The 15,530-nt window shown below is 41.8% G+C and overlaps 1 protein-coding gene and 1 long non-coding RNA gene across 5 annotated transcripts in view; one reads left to right on the top strand and one right to left on the bottom strand.

Annotated features, from left to right (window-relative positions):
• Positions 1 to 15,530, bottom strand: part of MYH11 (myosin heavy chain 11) — a 61,733-nt gene that overhangs the window by 32,888 nt on the left and 13,315 nt on the right. For all 4 annotated transcript variants that reach the window (XM_005240988.4, XM_027791881.2, XM_027791880.2 and 1 more), the window contains exons 4-5: positions 8,801 to 8,828; positions 886 to 988 (exon numbers count right to left, since the gene is read on the bottom strand). In XM_005240988.4, coding sequence (XP_005241045.1) covers positions 886 to 988; positions 8,801 to 8,828 — 131 coding nt within the window. The remainder of the gene's footprint in view (positions 1 to 885; positions 989 to 8,800; positions 8,829 to 15,530) is intronic.
• On the top strand, positions 973 to 13,391 carry LOC129784493 (uncharacterized). Its single transcript, XR_008747287.1, has 4 exons — positions 973 to 1,018; positions 1,835 to 5,188; positions 9,328 to 11,808; positions 12,831 to 13,391. It is a non-coding gene; the product is annotated as an uncharacterized LOC129784493 (long non-coding RNA).

A 15,530-nucleotide genomic window follows, 5' to 3' on the forward strand; every position in this document is an offset into this window, starting at 1 on the left:
CCCAGCATAGGTGTGGTCATAAGATTTTTATTTCCCACTGCACTACTAATTACTTATTTTGGGCCCAGTCTTGCATTTGGGATGCGCTGAAATGTCCTGAATTAAGCCTGTTTTGTCATGAAAGTGAATTGCTGCACGTTTTGGGTTTTTTTTTTTTGGCAGAAGTTTGAGCAACATTCAAAAGGCTGGAAATTATGTGGGACCTGGAGTTGTGTCATTGGAAACAGCAAAGATAGTTGAGAGTCTCAGCTGCACTAATGATCACCAGGAACTGGGCAGATACAAGCTCATATTATGGTTCAGAGCAAGAAAACTAACTTTAGTCACTAAGGTAAGACTATTACAAATTTTGAAAGAACAAAGTACTTTAAAAAAAGTGTGCCTTTCAAAATTGTTCTCTCTGACAGAGGAGTAAAAAGAAAAGACAAGTTTTGCACTGACACTCTTTACTAGTTGGTGAGAAAACTCACTTGCTGATGTAGCCAGTCAAAACTTTGGAACTTTAAATGCTACTATACATTATTGTGATGCATTTGGACAGCGTATTAGTTAAAGGCTTTCCCAAACTTCCAAGTTGCCAGGGGCCAAAGGTAAAATAAGGACCCGAGCCCTTGCAGACAGGCCTTCATGCTAGGATATAAATAGGTGCTATGCATATGGAAAGCTATGAATATTTCTCTTCCAGCAAAATACATTCTGATTTGATGCCTAAGCGGGTGTCAAACAAAAGGTTTTTTCCATAAACATGGAGCTGTGACATAACTGTGTACTCTTAATATGTCGACTGTTTGGCAAGCCACAGATGTCGACTTGCTGTTGGCGCAGCCAGCTCGGTACAGCCCTACCAGGCTCAAAGCAGGGTTGAATACGGAAGAGCTCACTTACAGTGATGCTGGTGTCCTTTTTGCCCTTATGTGATGAAGCAACAACAGCCAAGTACTGAATGACCTTTTTGGTATTTTCTGTCTTGCCAGCACCAGATTCACCTCTGAGGGGAAAGAAAATAACACAAAAGAAGGTAGGTAACTAGTGGACTCCTTCTACTGTGTGGTGTATTTAGTGTATAAAAAAAGGACTTGAAACTGTCCAGCTCAGTATTTACCCCAGAACACCATCTCTCCAAATCCACCTGACTTCAGCATGCAAAGAACGCGTTATCAGAACTATATCTCTGTCCCATTAGTATTTTGACTGGACATTGGGCCATTTAAGGCAATTCTAAAACATGATGCATTTTTGAACAGCAGTTCATCTTGCTTTGGCAGCATCTGTGCATTTATGAGAAGTGGAGCTGGCAGGCAATCTGCTTGTATTTTAAGACCAAAAAATACAACATTAACTATGATGTGGTACAGCAGTAAGAAAAAACATCAGCAGTAATACAATAGTTTTCTTTTCTGAAACTGCAGCATTAAAGTAGACTAACAGCTTGTTAGTCTGGAGTGCTGGAGAATAAGCAACTGATGCTGCTCATCTGAACTCCGTGTTCAAACGCTCCTTGAATACAGTGGGACCAGAGGTGGGACGGCTCGAGGTGTCCCTGCTAACTGTGTAGTAAGAGACATCTTGTGTGGAGACATGTCTGACCAGCAGAATGGCCATCCCAGCTGTACTCCATGCAGTGTCCCTTGGGAAGCAGGAGGGCAGTGGTAACTTTTCACGTCCTGGAGGACTTCCAGGATTAACTTTATTTACAACTCTTAAGACCTTTCTTAAAGTAAAGTATTGGTTTTCGAAGTACAGGAACAAGGGCCAGATTTACACAGTCTTTTCTAAGATTTCCAGCCTGCTTTTCCCTCTCTGTGTCATAATTACATTGTCTCATGTCTTCTAGATACCTTTGGCTCTGATGTTTACATACACAAATATGGTTTTATACTCTCCTGTCTCAGCAATCAAAGAGCATTAAAGTGGGTGGAGATGTAATAAACTAACTCTTTCAACTCTACCAAGTTAGTGCTGTGAAGAGGGCAACAGTCTAAATGTAAGCTGGATCTCTTTTTCTTTGGGTTTAAACTAAAATGGATTTAAAAATAAAAAGAAAAATACATTCAAAAATCCCATGGATATTTGTCAACTATTTAGCTGGATCCATTGCAGTTCTGCTTCTTTTCCTAATTAGGAAATACAGGAGTTAATTTTCCCTACCAAGGAACCAGTGATAAATAGACATAAAAAATATGGGTAAGTGCTGGGCAGAACTTTCAAGACAGAATGACATTGATGTAAACCTTGGGAAACCAGAAACAATTCCTGCCTGAGGTACGACACGATGAGAAGTGTGTCTTCTGGTTTTAAGAGTTTTAACCAGAAATAATTGAGCTGAATATGTTCCTTTTCACAAGACCTGGGTTAATTTGCACAGTTTAGAGGTTGGATTCATCTCTGCCTGGGCTTCAGTGCTAAAACATTTCCATGTTTTATTGATAAAAATTAAGTGTCCTGGGAACAATTCCAAGCCAAGCACACCAATTTGAAGACATATGCATACAAGGTTTTCAAATAAATCTACCTTACAACTTTGTTTCTTTGGAAAAAACAAATTCAAACAAACCCTGGGCTTTGAACTATTCCATTTTATTAAAGGTTATTTGTAGTTCATCACTACATGAATTGCATTTCCTTTCTCCCAGGGCAACAGTGCCCATCATTTGGCTTTCCCCTGAATCCCTGTGAGTATTACCATATATGGCATCTTTTTACTTGTAATTATCCTACCATACTGTAATGCTTAAGTTACTTAACATTTTGTTCTGTGCTTTCATCCTTAACTCTTTGCCCCTGCACAGGCTGAGGGGTTTCCTATTTTCTGCAGACAGACTTTGAGTCTTTAACTTCCTTTTGAAGTGGACAATAAAAAAGTTCTTCAACGTGACATGGAAATGCTTCAACATGAAATGAAAACCAGGCAGGATCTCAACAGCTACAAGTAGGAAAAAACCTTTAAGGTCCCTAAATAATGAAGAATAATGTCCATAGCTGATGAATACATCTAATTTTTCAACACATCAGATAATTTTTAAATGTCCATGACAATAGACGGGTCTGATTGATAAACAAATATCCATTAAACAATGTTAGTAGCTGTTATACTATGAAGGATGCATGACAGCTATATGACAACACCTAGATTTTATCTCAGCAGTAAAATACCATGTGTTTGAAAACTAACTAATGAGGAGGAATGGCTAGATCAGGCTCAATGCCTCTAAACATCAAGAAGCTTACAAGGGGAAGGACCCAGGAGGAGGAGAGCATGTGAATCTCTTAGTTCACTTCACAGGTGGATGAAATTCTTCCTGGAATGACTGAGCTGCAACAGAACTGGTCATGCTGGTTTTTTTCTTTGCATCTACCTTGAAATACTGTCATTTCTGGGGTGGCAGAAACAACTTTCATGTGAGGTGGTATGAGGAATCCCACCTGTTTTAAGATCTGCATGAGCTTAATGACCAAATTTTTGAAGATGGGTCTTTTTCTTGCAAGCATCTTTCAGGGATTTTGGCATGGACCATACACAACGGTGTTCCTCCTAGAAGCATCTGCTCTTCTCTTCTGAGTGCCCATTTTCCTTCTAAGTTATGTTCCAAAGTGGCTATTCACCATATAAATTCTCTTACCGCTGTCCTAATCATGATCTTTTGGGAGTAGGCGGGTCCTTTGTTTAATTGAAGCAACTCTCCCATCATTCATGTTGCCTGCCACACATAGAGGCAGCACATTTACTGCCAGTGCTGTTCTTTGCACCAGCTCAGGTGGGCAACACAAATAAACAGATCAAAAGCAGGTCCCATTGCACAGTTCCCACCAGCCCAACAGCAGTACTTTTATCTACTTCCCATACATATTTTCCTCCTAAGAAACTCCTTAGCTTTCCCAGAGTAAAAGGGTCCACTAAGCTTACAGGTTTGCTCTGTTAAAAACACCAATCTCCCATTGTGTGACATAATTTAGATTTTTAAAAATTTTCCTTATCTCCTGCAAGGCATTGTTTTAGGAACTCAAAAAAGGATTTAAAGCACACAAGCTCACATATATAGTACTCAGCTATAATAGAATTTTTGTACCATGTGAGCTACTAAATCCTCCATGACTGCATTACCTTCACCTTATACAAAAATTATCCCAGTTAGAATTGGTTTCTAAATTAGGGCAAGGTGACACTAGCAAGTTGCCCCCGCTGTTGTAGCATGAGCTGGTGGTGTAGCTGGGACACTTGTATGTTGGGGTATAATTGGGAAAAATCAGTTTTAAAAGTGTGGGGTTTTTGTTGAAAATTTGAAAGTTTTCTATATTATAATTATGATAGAAAACTTAGCTTAATTCCACTTTTGGCAACATCTAAAATGTAACAGCAGAATTTATTTTCAGCGTTTGTTTCAGTGAGCAATGAACCACAAAAATTGCCCATTGACACATCTCTTGCTCTGGCTCTGCTGGCACTGCAGGAAGCCTCGGTGCACAGAGCAGTCAATGAGGTGCTCTAAATCACATTAGGGCTTGGCAGGCTTCATCCTGCAGTATCAGATGTGCAAAGATGATGAAAATCTTTGTCCTAGACCAGCTGTACCCATCTCAGAAGCCAGCCCACTGATCCTACTAGTTGACTTTATAAAAAATTCCCAGAAGAGACCAAGCTGGTTCAGCACCAAGCTCCACCCCAGGTCTAAAGCTGCACAAGATATCTGTATGGGAGGAGAGCCAGGCAGCAATCCTTGCCAGCTCCAGCCTTTGAGATTTAGTGAGTTGGGAAAGAAAAGAGTTTAGCTCTCTCATGGGGGAGTCTTTTGACTAATGGGACTTTGCAGTTTGGAGGATGTTCTGGATGACTCTGCTGCTTGACTCGTGTCAGGGGAGAAAGGGGGCTGAAGTCCCGTGGCTGGGTGAGGCTCTGGAGAGTTTGCCCAAAAAGAGAGAGGAGAGGAAGGGGAAAAGGGCAGGATGGTCACTGCCTCACCTAATGTTTTGTCTGTTACTGTATCAAATTAAGTGGAAATAGCACCTGGCTACAATATGTTTTTATAGGAGCTATTCAAACTAAATGCATATATAAAAAAAGTAAAAGGTAATGAAAAAGTATTTGATTATATGTACAACACAAGTGTTCAACAAGCATTTGTTTTCACAGGCTTCACGTTAACCCAAACATTCAGAAATTTTGATCAGATTTTTTTCTCATTCAAGGTGGGTTTTTGTTCAACTGAGCCTTGTGCACAGTCCTTTTAACCACATCTGCTTTCTAGAAAATATTCTACCCACTCTTTTCAGGAAGTGGCTGAAATATGATGACCCCAAGACCAGACAGGTTTAACAGGAGAACTTTAAAACACTCGTGTGCTTAGCTATGCAGATAAGCACCTCTGGAATTTTTAGTCAACAACCTTTCAAAAGCTCCAGGAGAATCCACTTGTATCTTTAGAAATCAAACAACTTAAAGGCCAGAAGTCTCCTCTGAGGGCTGGTGCTTCTACTTACATGGGAAGAAGCTTGAAAAGTCACAGGCCTGTTCACTGGCCATTGCTTAGTCTGATTCACGCTTGATTGCTGGTGCACTGAGGTTGCTCAGGTCTCTGAGTAACTGGACAGATTTCTCGGGATTTTTCCTTCAGCAATATCTAATGTGCTGGTCAACACAGACCAGCAATGTCTTTGCACGAGTGAATACAGAATACCCCATGGCCAACCCAGGTGTCAAAGAAGAGAGACTGCAGTGGGGGAGGCCCAGGTGCAGGCAGGAATTTCGGGGAATCCCAACAGCCAGGCAGAGCAGTGAAGGCTGCCAGAGCAGTACAGGGACCAAAACACAAGGATGGAAAAGCCCTAACTGCCTTAATTTGTGGACACATAATGAGATTTCCTACCCTTAGTGCACTATTATATATTGTATATTTATGACATATGTTATGTTGTAATAATGCAGCCGCAGATATATTAGTAAGCAGAGGTATGGTATAAGGTTGTGTGCACCGAGGAGAGTAGATCAAAGGCAGTATGTGTAGTTATTAATAAATGTAGAGCAAATAATAAAATCTAGGAAAGACAGGGAATTCTGAAGAAGCATTAGGACCCATGAGCATTAAAGACAGATGGAGCATTGTAAACATACCACAGTTAATCACGCAAAGGGTAGGGATCGAAAAAGAATGCAAACAATACTTAGCCACATGAGAGCAGGTGCAATGAGCTGAGGGTGAAAGCCTGAGAGTGGGTGTATTTATACTCGGAAACACGGAATCACACCTGATTCTCAGATCTATGCCCCTGCCTATATCCCAGCAGCATTTCAGGCGAGTCCCAGGTACTCAGCATCCCAGCAGGCTTTTGCTTTCCAGGTGAATTCTACTAACGATGGAATAACTTCGCAGAAATAGAACAAAGCACACAACACAGGGTACTTAAAAATAAAGTGCACAATTTCTGCTTGCATTTTGACACCACTATTTGGCTATCCTGCTGAATTCCCATACAGTAAAGAGCAAAAAGTTATTTGTGGGAGATGGGTAGCAATAAGTGGAAGAGTACAAGAGTCCAAACTGCAGCATCACTAAACATAAGCGAGATTTCGGCAGCATCCACAACTACTTATATATGAATCGTTACAGCTACGTTTTTTACAATTTAGGTACCAGACCTTGGAAAGTTTCAGTCTGTAGCTGTTTAAAGAAAAGGTCACAGTTGATCAATGCCATGAAGTCTTCAGTTATTGCTACATATTTTAGGCAAAAAGATAATTTCTTAGAAGTTTTAGCAATTCTGTAAAATAATGCAAACTGCTTCTGTTTGACAGCTGCCCTGCTGACAGCCAAGTGGACTTTCTTCTTTTTGTACAGCCAAATAAAGCCAACCAGGATGATAAACCAGCACTGATTAAAGCTGTGTGCATTGGTTTTAGCCTGACTCATCTTTTTGGTTGCAAAGACATTTGGGAGGGCTGTTCTAAGCTATGGGTCATAATGCCCATCCAAAATACAGCAGTTATTCTAAACATCTTGATGAATCGCTTACTGTGGCTGTTTTCAAAATGGGAAGGACATTTCATTCTCTCCGTTTTAAGTGTTACTGGTGTGAAACACCTTACATTTCCAGCTTAGCTGACCAGGTTAAAAAAAAAAAGATATTTTCAATATATGGTAGCCGTCAGACATGGATCCTTTAATGGATTTTCATTAACAAAAAGGCATAGGTTTTCCAAAGTTAAAAGAAGATCTGAAGATTTACTAATAGAAAAATAAACTGAAGTACAGGAATAGAAGGAGGAAATACATATTGTAAATTAGTCATCATTACTATGATGTTTCATCCTGGGTAGAATGTGACGGTCAATTTTTATTTCATCAATGCAGCAATTTTAGATTTCTTTTTTATATTAATGCATTTTTGGACAGATTCTTGATTGATATACCTCCATGTAATGAAATCTTTTTGCAACAGAGGTTAGAGCTATGCTAGCCCTTACGGTACCAGATAGAGTATATAATTTTTACTTTTTCTTAGGTGATAATTTTTTTCCAGTCAGCAGTGGCACTCACAAGTAAGTGTATGGCTGGTGATTGGCAGCACTGCTTTTTAAAAGCTGCAGTGTAAATATATATTCAGTAAGTAGTCACATTTTCACAGGTAACCTAAAACCTGTTCAGTCTGGGACTATGTGTATTTACAGTACTTAACAGACTACAGCATCACTGCACGAACCTGCTGTAAATACTACACATGCCATCTTCTGCAAAAAATAATTAATATTTACACAGAATCAGATCCTACCTTTGATGAGAAAACCTGGAAGATGCCTACTACAACAAACATGAAATCATGTCAAAAGCATCCTCGATGGCATTCAAGTAAATAAACCCAACTAACTAGCAACAGAAGAAAGGAGAAATGGTCAAATCTGAAAGTCAAATAGGAGATCCCTGTCCAATTCAACAGTATGAGTGTTTTGCAGAGTAGGGAGGAATGATAAACCAGTGGGATTTTGTGGAGTACTAAGTTGTGCGCAGCAAAGCTTATTGCAATAAAATCACTGCCTGACCATGATGCAAGAGCTGACCCCTGCCCACGGATGCTGTCTGAGCATGGGCTTAAGGAGCTCAGGAACTCAAGGAGCAGGCCTTCAGCAAGCTGGGACACAGAAAATCAGAGAGTTCCAAACAGGGTTGGCTTAGCTGGTATGGCACTATTGCCTAAACCAATTTTGTAGAGGCTGCAGAAAGGTCCCGCCGGTGTGGTGCTGCGGAGCCCCCTTGGCCAGCACAGCCTGCCCCATGCTCAGGCTGCGGGGTGGCCGCTGCCGCAGCAGGTACCAAGTCTCCCCTGTTCTCGCTGCAGTAATTGCAAACAGCACAGAACTGCAGGAACAGGAACGATCACACTTTTATGCAATAACAACTGAAGTAGGACATTGTGGTGAGCCACCAAGGGCTAACAACAAGCAGTTAATGTCTGGGATGCTCTGAGTTCCTCAGTTTTCTCAGTTCCTCAGCTTCCTCTAGGAACCTGTTAAAATCCCTTGTTCTCTACACACAGTTTTACAGCCAGACTCCCCAGTTGTTCATTGTAAACTCTTAAATCTCTAAATTCAGAAAGTCAATTCAAAGAAATAGGTTTGTGCATGCAAGTTTTCCTGTGACACTGATCCCTGTTTTTTTGTCAGCAGGTTTATCTACTGGACTAGATTTAGGACTGGAGTTCAAGCTTACTGAAGGTGACGAAAATATGTCCGTTCTATCAGAATTTGAATCAATTTTGAATAAAGAAAGACATTGTAATATTGAGATATATTTAAACAGATTAGTTTACTTACGTGCACAGAATAGACTGGTCTTCTCGATCTGTGAATAAAACAAAAAAATCCATTAATTAGGGAAAATGGCTGTCATGACAGAAGCACTTACGTTTATAAGGATTTACACTGAACAGCCTAGACTCCCCAAATATGGCCATCCATGATTAGTCAAAAGCACGGGGTTCACATCTTATTTAATTTGCCCTTGAATTTAAATAACCATCTCTAATGGAAATATTTTGTACAAAAAACGAACAAAAGGTTAAAAGTTCAAAAATATTTTTTGTAAATTCCATTAGAGATGAACTGTAATGAGGACAGCAAAAATATCAGGCTCTCTCTAAGAAGATTATAACTGAAAATTTCTAACCTGAAACTCAAGATTTTACTACGCTTATGAAGTATGGCTAGCAGCCCACTTGAGACAAAGTCTGGCAGATAAGGTATCAAAGACTAAAATGTTTTAAGCTGGTCATGCAAAGCTTTGCATTTTGAAAGCAGAGCAGTTCAAATACCTGAATAATGTAGGCTTTATTTCATTTCAGACTGAGAGACAACTTTTATCAAGCGGACAAGTAATTGCTTTGAGATGTCCTCCAAAGAATAAGATAAAACAAGGTACTTCACATATTTTACAAGAGCATGTCAACAAGTGTGTAAGTTCTTCAGGGTTTTTACTGTGAACAGGATCATCAAACATATTTTGGATCAAGATTTACAAAAATATGGGCCAAAAGCTCCATTTCTACTATGTGAGGCATGTAAGAGGTTTCTGCGCAGCGGAGTGCAGTATGCTGCAGGGAGGTTTAGGATTCCATCCTAGCTCCATAACGGGCTCCTGCAGCGTTCCTCCCTGCTTATGCTTCTGGACTCGGAGTGTATTTTACCTTCAGAACTTTAACACAGGATTTTCTACCAAAAGACTGATCTCAGGCTAAGATCTCTAGGCTGTGATGGATAATAGACACCCATTGAGGTTTCAGAATGTGCTCCACAATACTAAACTGTTTTGTAGAGCTTCATTGAAGCAAGGCTTCCTGAAAAGTCTGTGGTAACGGGAGCTTTACGATTTACCCGCTATGTGAAGATGCATTACTAGCATGTTTGCTGTGATCAGTTCAGAAGTAGGACAGGTTTTTTCACTGTGGCAATGGTTGGACATTGGTACAGGTTGCCCAGACAGGTGTGGTATCTCCACCTTTGGAGCTATTTGGAAGTGGACTTGAACAAGGCTCTGAGCAACCTGCCCCGACATTGAAGCTGGCCCTTCTGTGAGCGTGTCACAGGCTGCCTTGTAGAGACTGTAGAAAAATCTTCTGACTTAGGAAAGTACATTCCCAGCCAGATCAAATACATTTTTGAAAGTGTGCAGAGTTTACAAATCTGAGACTCGAGGCAGAAAACCAAGGCAGAAGCAAGTGTTCCCGTGTAGGTTGGCATTATTTATCGAACGCAGAGATAGCGTTAGCCCAGTGGAGCCTCTGGTCAGAGGTTAAGGCATGAACTCCTTCCCCCTTTTACTCAGTGTGTGTGGCTACCTATCTGACTGCTTGCCCCCGTCGCTGACCCTCTGTGTAATAAATACTGTGAGATAAACAAGCTTTCTGTACTGTGTAAACATAATGGAGATAAATTCAACCTATTAAGCTTGCAAGTTGTAACTGGTGCCTGGACCAGAGCCAGTCTAGGAAAATCAGGAGAGGATTCCTCTATGGCTTGGACTGATATTAAACAACTGTTTTATTCCCAGTTCCTCAATAGCTATAACATTAATTGCTTTATTGATTACTCACACGGCAAATGGTGCCACTTAACTGCTTTATTTGGTAAATCGGTGCAAAATGACTCATTACATTTCTATTGGAGATATTTCTCAGCTATCAGCACAGCAGGACTCTTCCACATAAACATTTGGGAGGAGAGCAGCTGTGAGCCATGCTTATTTCTCACTGCAGGATATGAGCTAGGCTTTCTTTTAAGTTAAAAAAGTGAGAACACGGTAGAATTCTTGCTAAAAATACACTGTTGTGTAAATAGAAACCATGGGCGTATATTGATATTGCATCACAAACCCATAAATACCATAAAGAAAATAAAAGTGACTCCTTGATACAGAGTTGCCAGTGGAATTTCTGAGCTCAGGGAACATTAGAAAAAGTTGGTCTCCTCCAAGCCAAGTATTTTCTCACTACTCCTTGCTGCCCATTGCTGCCCTTCTTCTGCTCCCCAGTAAGTGAAAACCCCCTCCTGCAGGTATCTGATAAACTGGCCCACCACAGGGGCTGGCATGAGGGTGTGTGCATGGGCAGCTTTCTTGGGATGTAAGAGCACAAGAATGATTGGGGAGGTCAGAAGGTGCACCAAGTTCCCTCTGGGACAGAGAACAGGCTGTGTTACTGAATTTCTTCGGACTTTCTTTGATTGCTCCAGCTGATCAAGTACCCTGATGCAGGTACAGGGAACAAATCCTGCTGAAATGGGAAAAAGAGGGGAAAGGAGGGAACAGTGGGTCTTTGGTCCTGTAAAGACTCCAATGGAAAGCAGGGTCGGGCTGCTGGGTGGTTGCTGGCAATGTAAGGATGCCTTAGGGTGAAGCAGCTCTTTGTGACTGACTGCGACCTGCTTGAGGGCTATTGGGGGTTCTTGGAGGGAAAATCAAAATTATTTGCTTTCAGCTTTCTCATGTAGTCTGAAAGGCTTCCAGGTTTGGACCTATGTGGTTTTCCTGTTCTCTGTCAGTGAACAGACATGGCATTCTTGCAAGCTCCTCTCTTGGTCACTGGACTTACCTCCTAACTCCCCTTGTGTTTGGCAGCCATATGGAGTCTCAAAGCTTTCAGCCCTGCGCTGCTGAACTGCACAGCCTGCCCTCTCAAACCTCATGCTGACAAACTGTCCTGTGCACATTCACGGAGGGAAAATTCCAGACGTTACTCTGTTTCCTTCAGCAGTTCTAACAAATTGCAATGCTAAGGATGAAAGGTGTCAGGAAGTCTAAGCCTATCCTGTTACGACTTGGGCTGCAGGTACTGATCCCATTTACTTTTAAGGGCTCTCCTGTTCGATTACTCCGATTTCTGTTCTGGAATATTTTATTCTATGTAGCAAGGACTGTGCCCCGTTTTGGGAGTCTGCAACTTTATGTGGGTAGATCTATTAGAAGAGGATGACTTGCATGAATAAAACGCCTTAAACATAATTCCTGAGGCTTAAGAAGTAAAAAAATATGTCTTCTGGATTTCAGTGTCTTTTTGGCTAATGCCTTTTCAAAAAATCTGACACAACTTGGAAGACTGTCATATCGACCCCCTGTATGTCTATTTGAGATGGTTTAGACATTTTTTTATTTTCTCCTCAATTTTTAATAGCATAGAAATATACATTTACATTCTAAACCCCACCAGCTTTCCTAAGCATGCTGTTGACACTTTTTTTTTTTTTTTTTTTTCCCTCTCTGGAATCTGCTTAGCTTTTACACCAAACACCTCCAGATTGCTTTTAGAATCATATGTCCCCCTGTTCTTGATAGACCAGCTAGCTCTGCTTAATCACAAACAAAATCAGATGGTTTATCACAATGAAGCAGCAAGTTGGCAGCTTTACCATAAAAGGGAAAAAAACAGACTGAAACCATGTTCCAACACTCACTTAGTGCTTCTTTACATTTGTTAATAACTACACTGCCTAAAGGGGACATTTCTGTACAGTCCTGCTAAGGACACAGTAAACAGATGGCTTTTCAAAGCAGTCTCCTTTTCTAAGCTCTTGGGAATTGTGTTGCCCTCCCATACCTCCCAGTAACTACCAGGTTGTTTGTTTTTCCATCTTTAACTCAAGCTTGCATAAAAATGGCTTTGCAGAAAATAGATAACCTTGAATCTGCATAAATTGTCTTCTGTAATGGGTCTTCTCCACAGCGATTTATTGCCAGAGAACTTCATAACAGCCTAATCATCCACAGGAAAACTTTGTATCTATTATTGCTGCTACATAACGTGGCTTTCCACATTTGTATGTTTATCACTTACTTGCTGTTTGCTGCATGCAGGGAAGATGGCAGAAGGCAGCAGAGTTACTCATCCTTACTGGGCCAGTGTCTCAGCTCCATCATCACTGGAAGCTGGCAGTGCTGCAGGAAGAAGTCATCCACCCACCTCCAGCTCCTCTCCCCTGGCCTGCACTGTCCTCTCCTTGCTGCTGTGGCCAGCATTCGTGCAGCCACACTGCGCACGGGGATGACTCACCTTAAAACTAATTCAGCAAAAAGCAAGGGATGGTTTTCACTTGGAGCAGTTTTGTGTTATGACTGCATGAAGACTACTGCTGGCAGTGCCAGAGTTGGAACGGGGGTCGAGCCCTTTGTATGGCAGTTGTGCTCCTGGGGAGCTACTTCCTCCGAAACACAGGAGAGAGAGGTGGGTGCAGAAGTAAAGGGTGAGTTTTTATGATCGCAGTCTCTAAGTGTAGTAGTGGTCAGCTAGCTTGTCTGTAAAGACAGCCAGTGGGGGCCCAGTTCAGTGTGGAAGCTCCTGGGGACAGACAGACACACAAAATGCTCTCGTGGAATGCTATATTCACGTAATATTTTAGAGTAAAGAAAAGTAAACTGGATAAAGTTTACCCTGGTTCTGGCTGGAAACGAGCATCAGTGACTGTGCCTGGGCAACCATCATTAGTTGCATTAGTGACGTGGTAATCCGTAGGTTCAACAAGATATCCAGCATGCCAGCTTAAGCATGAGACAGCATGACTGTGATTTGTAAAAGGGTTTTAGGTGCTCAGAACAACTTGAGTCAAATAGAAATTTTATCTTTGCCCAGCCAACATCTTTGTTAATTCCTGTGAGATGTCAGCTTTTCTGCATATTTGGAAGAAAGTTCAATTATCTGATTTCTGTTAATCATGGCTAAGTGTTATTAACAGAACAACTTTGAAGGGACTTAAACATCATCCCTGATGAATACATCAACCGAGCCAGTCTCTGAAGCGGAGGAATGCAGTGTGCACGGCTTGTGGGGTTTGCTGGGTGTTTGTGCTGACAAAGGAGAGGGTGGGAATGTGAAGGGCTGTGATTTCCTGATGATGAGCCTGCAACAGGACCAGTGATCGAAAGATAAAGGTTCCCTGAGGTAGCTGAACAAGCTGATTGCTCTTGGCCAAGTGGCCCTGGTCATGAAGTACCAGAATGTATTTCTTCAGTCTCGTGAATCTAGGATATATTTTACTTTGGCAAGAAGAAACTATGCAAGATTCCCAGATAAGAAGCAATACTGAAATTTCACAAGGAAAACATTCAGTGACCTGATCCATGTTTATGAGTAAGAATTTTTGTTTATATTCCATTTGCAAAATGCTTACCAAAAACTATGAAGCTCTCTGTGTCTATACGTGCTGCGTGCATGCACACACAATCATGTTGACACCCATTTTCACCACGCCAATGTGAATATAATTTGGCTGAATAAATAGAGTTATTTTGAGGTTTGGTTTAGTTTTATACAGAAAACACGAGCATGTTCTTACAAACAAAAGCACAGCTCTAAAACCAGCTGGGGCCCTCTACAGAGATGGAGAGACTCCAAAATGGCATGTGCAAATAAATAAGCAAGTAAAGCGTGGGTGTCCTGGGCTTGTGATGCAAGCTCTTGTGGGACGGCTCCCTGGCTGCTGTGCCAGCTGTGGGTGGTTAGGATGGGAGGCAGTGGAAGAGAATTCTCTTAAAGGTTCAACTGATGATCAGTTCCCTCCTCTTTTCTTTCTACTTGTGCTCCACCTCCTCTCTGCTGTCAAGAAGAATTCTTTGCAAAGGGGGACATGAATAATGAGGTGTAAAAGCTTCCCAAGAGTTGGTGGGGCCAGGAAATGATTATGAGCACCCAAAAAGTGAATAGAAAGAAGCACACACTATTGCTGCCTCCTCCTCCCAGCACCCAGCCTGGGACTCACAGCTGAACCCAGGCTGCTCTGGGTGCAGTGACCACAGTGGAGGGCACACCAGCTCCAGCGGTGCTTGGGAGAGCACGCTAGGAAGGACAGGAGAAGGTCAGCGAGAGGAAGAGTGAAAGAGGTCCTTGTGCTGCTGAGATCAGGCCGATCTATGCTGATGCTAGTTTCATGTTAAGCTGAAAACTCCTGTACTGTCAGGCCAAAACAATCCGCCTGTTTCAGCACAGGCTGTAGTATTATGGGTTTTTTCTCTTTCCTGCAGATAGCCCTTTCCTAGCTGTTTTTCCCCATGCCGTTTTAGGGAGAAGCAGCTGTATTCTGCACAGCTGAACGAGAGCTCTGCTAAAGGCCTGCAGGAGCCAGAAGCTCCTTGCAGCGCTCCCCTGCAAGGCTTGCTGCTTCAATAAAGGGTCTGAGGAAAGAAGACTGCTCTGACCGCAGGGCCTGCTTGGAGCTCTAGCAGGGCTAGGTGCAGAGCACAGAGCTCAAGATATGGTCTGGAAGACAGATAAATGATTGCAGCTTAGTGGGATGAGCTTGTGCCAGGTAAGTTTCTTATAACCGCAGTTACATAAAAATTATATTTACTGAATCTTATTATTCTGAAAGCACCTGCCCCCTTGGTCCTAAGCATGCTTTATATGCCTGCCTTTGTGAATAGCTCTGCTGCTACAGTACCAAGGAAGGTCTGGTTTCAGAATGTCTTTTATTGTTGCTTTATTGTCCCTCCTCTACTGCACTCTACCTCTGCCTTCTGGGATGCACTCAAGTGAATGAACTAAAAGAGCTCCAGAAAAGTAAT

The sequence above is a fragment of the Falco peregrinus genome, chromosome 5 (genome assembly GCF_023634155.1).
Source record: "Falco peregrinus isolate bFalPer1 chromosome 5, bFalPer1.pri, whole genome shotgun sequence".
Taxonomy (NCBI): domain Eukaryota; kingdom Metazoa; phylum Chordata; class Aves; order Falconiformes; family Falconidae; genus Falco; species Falco peregrinus.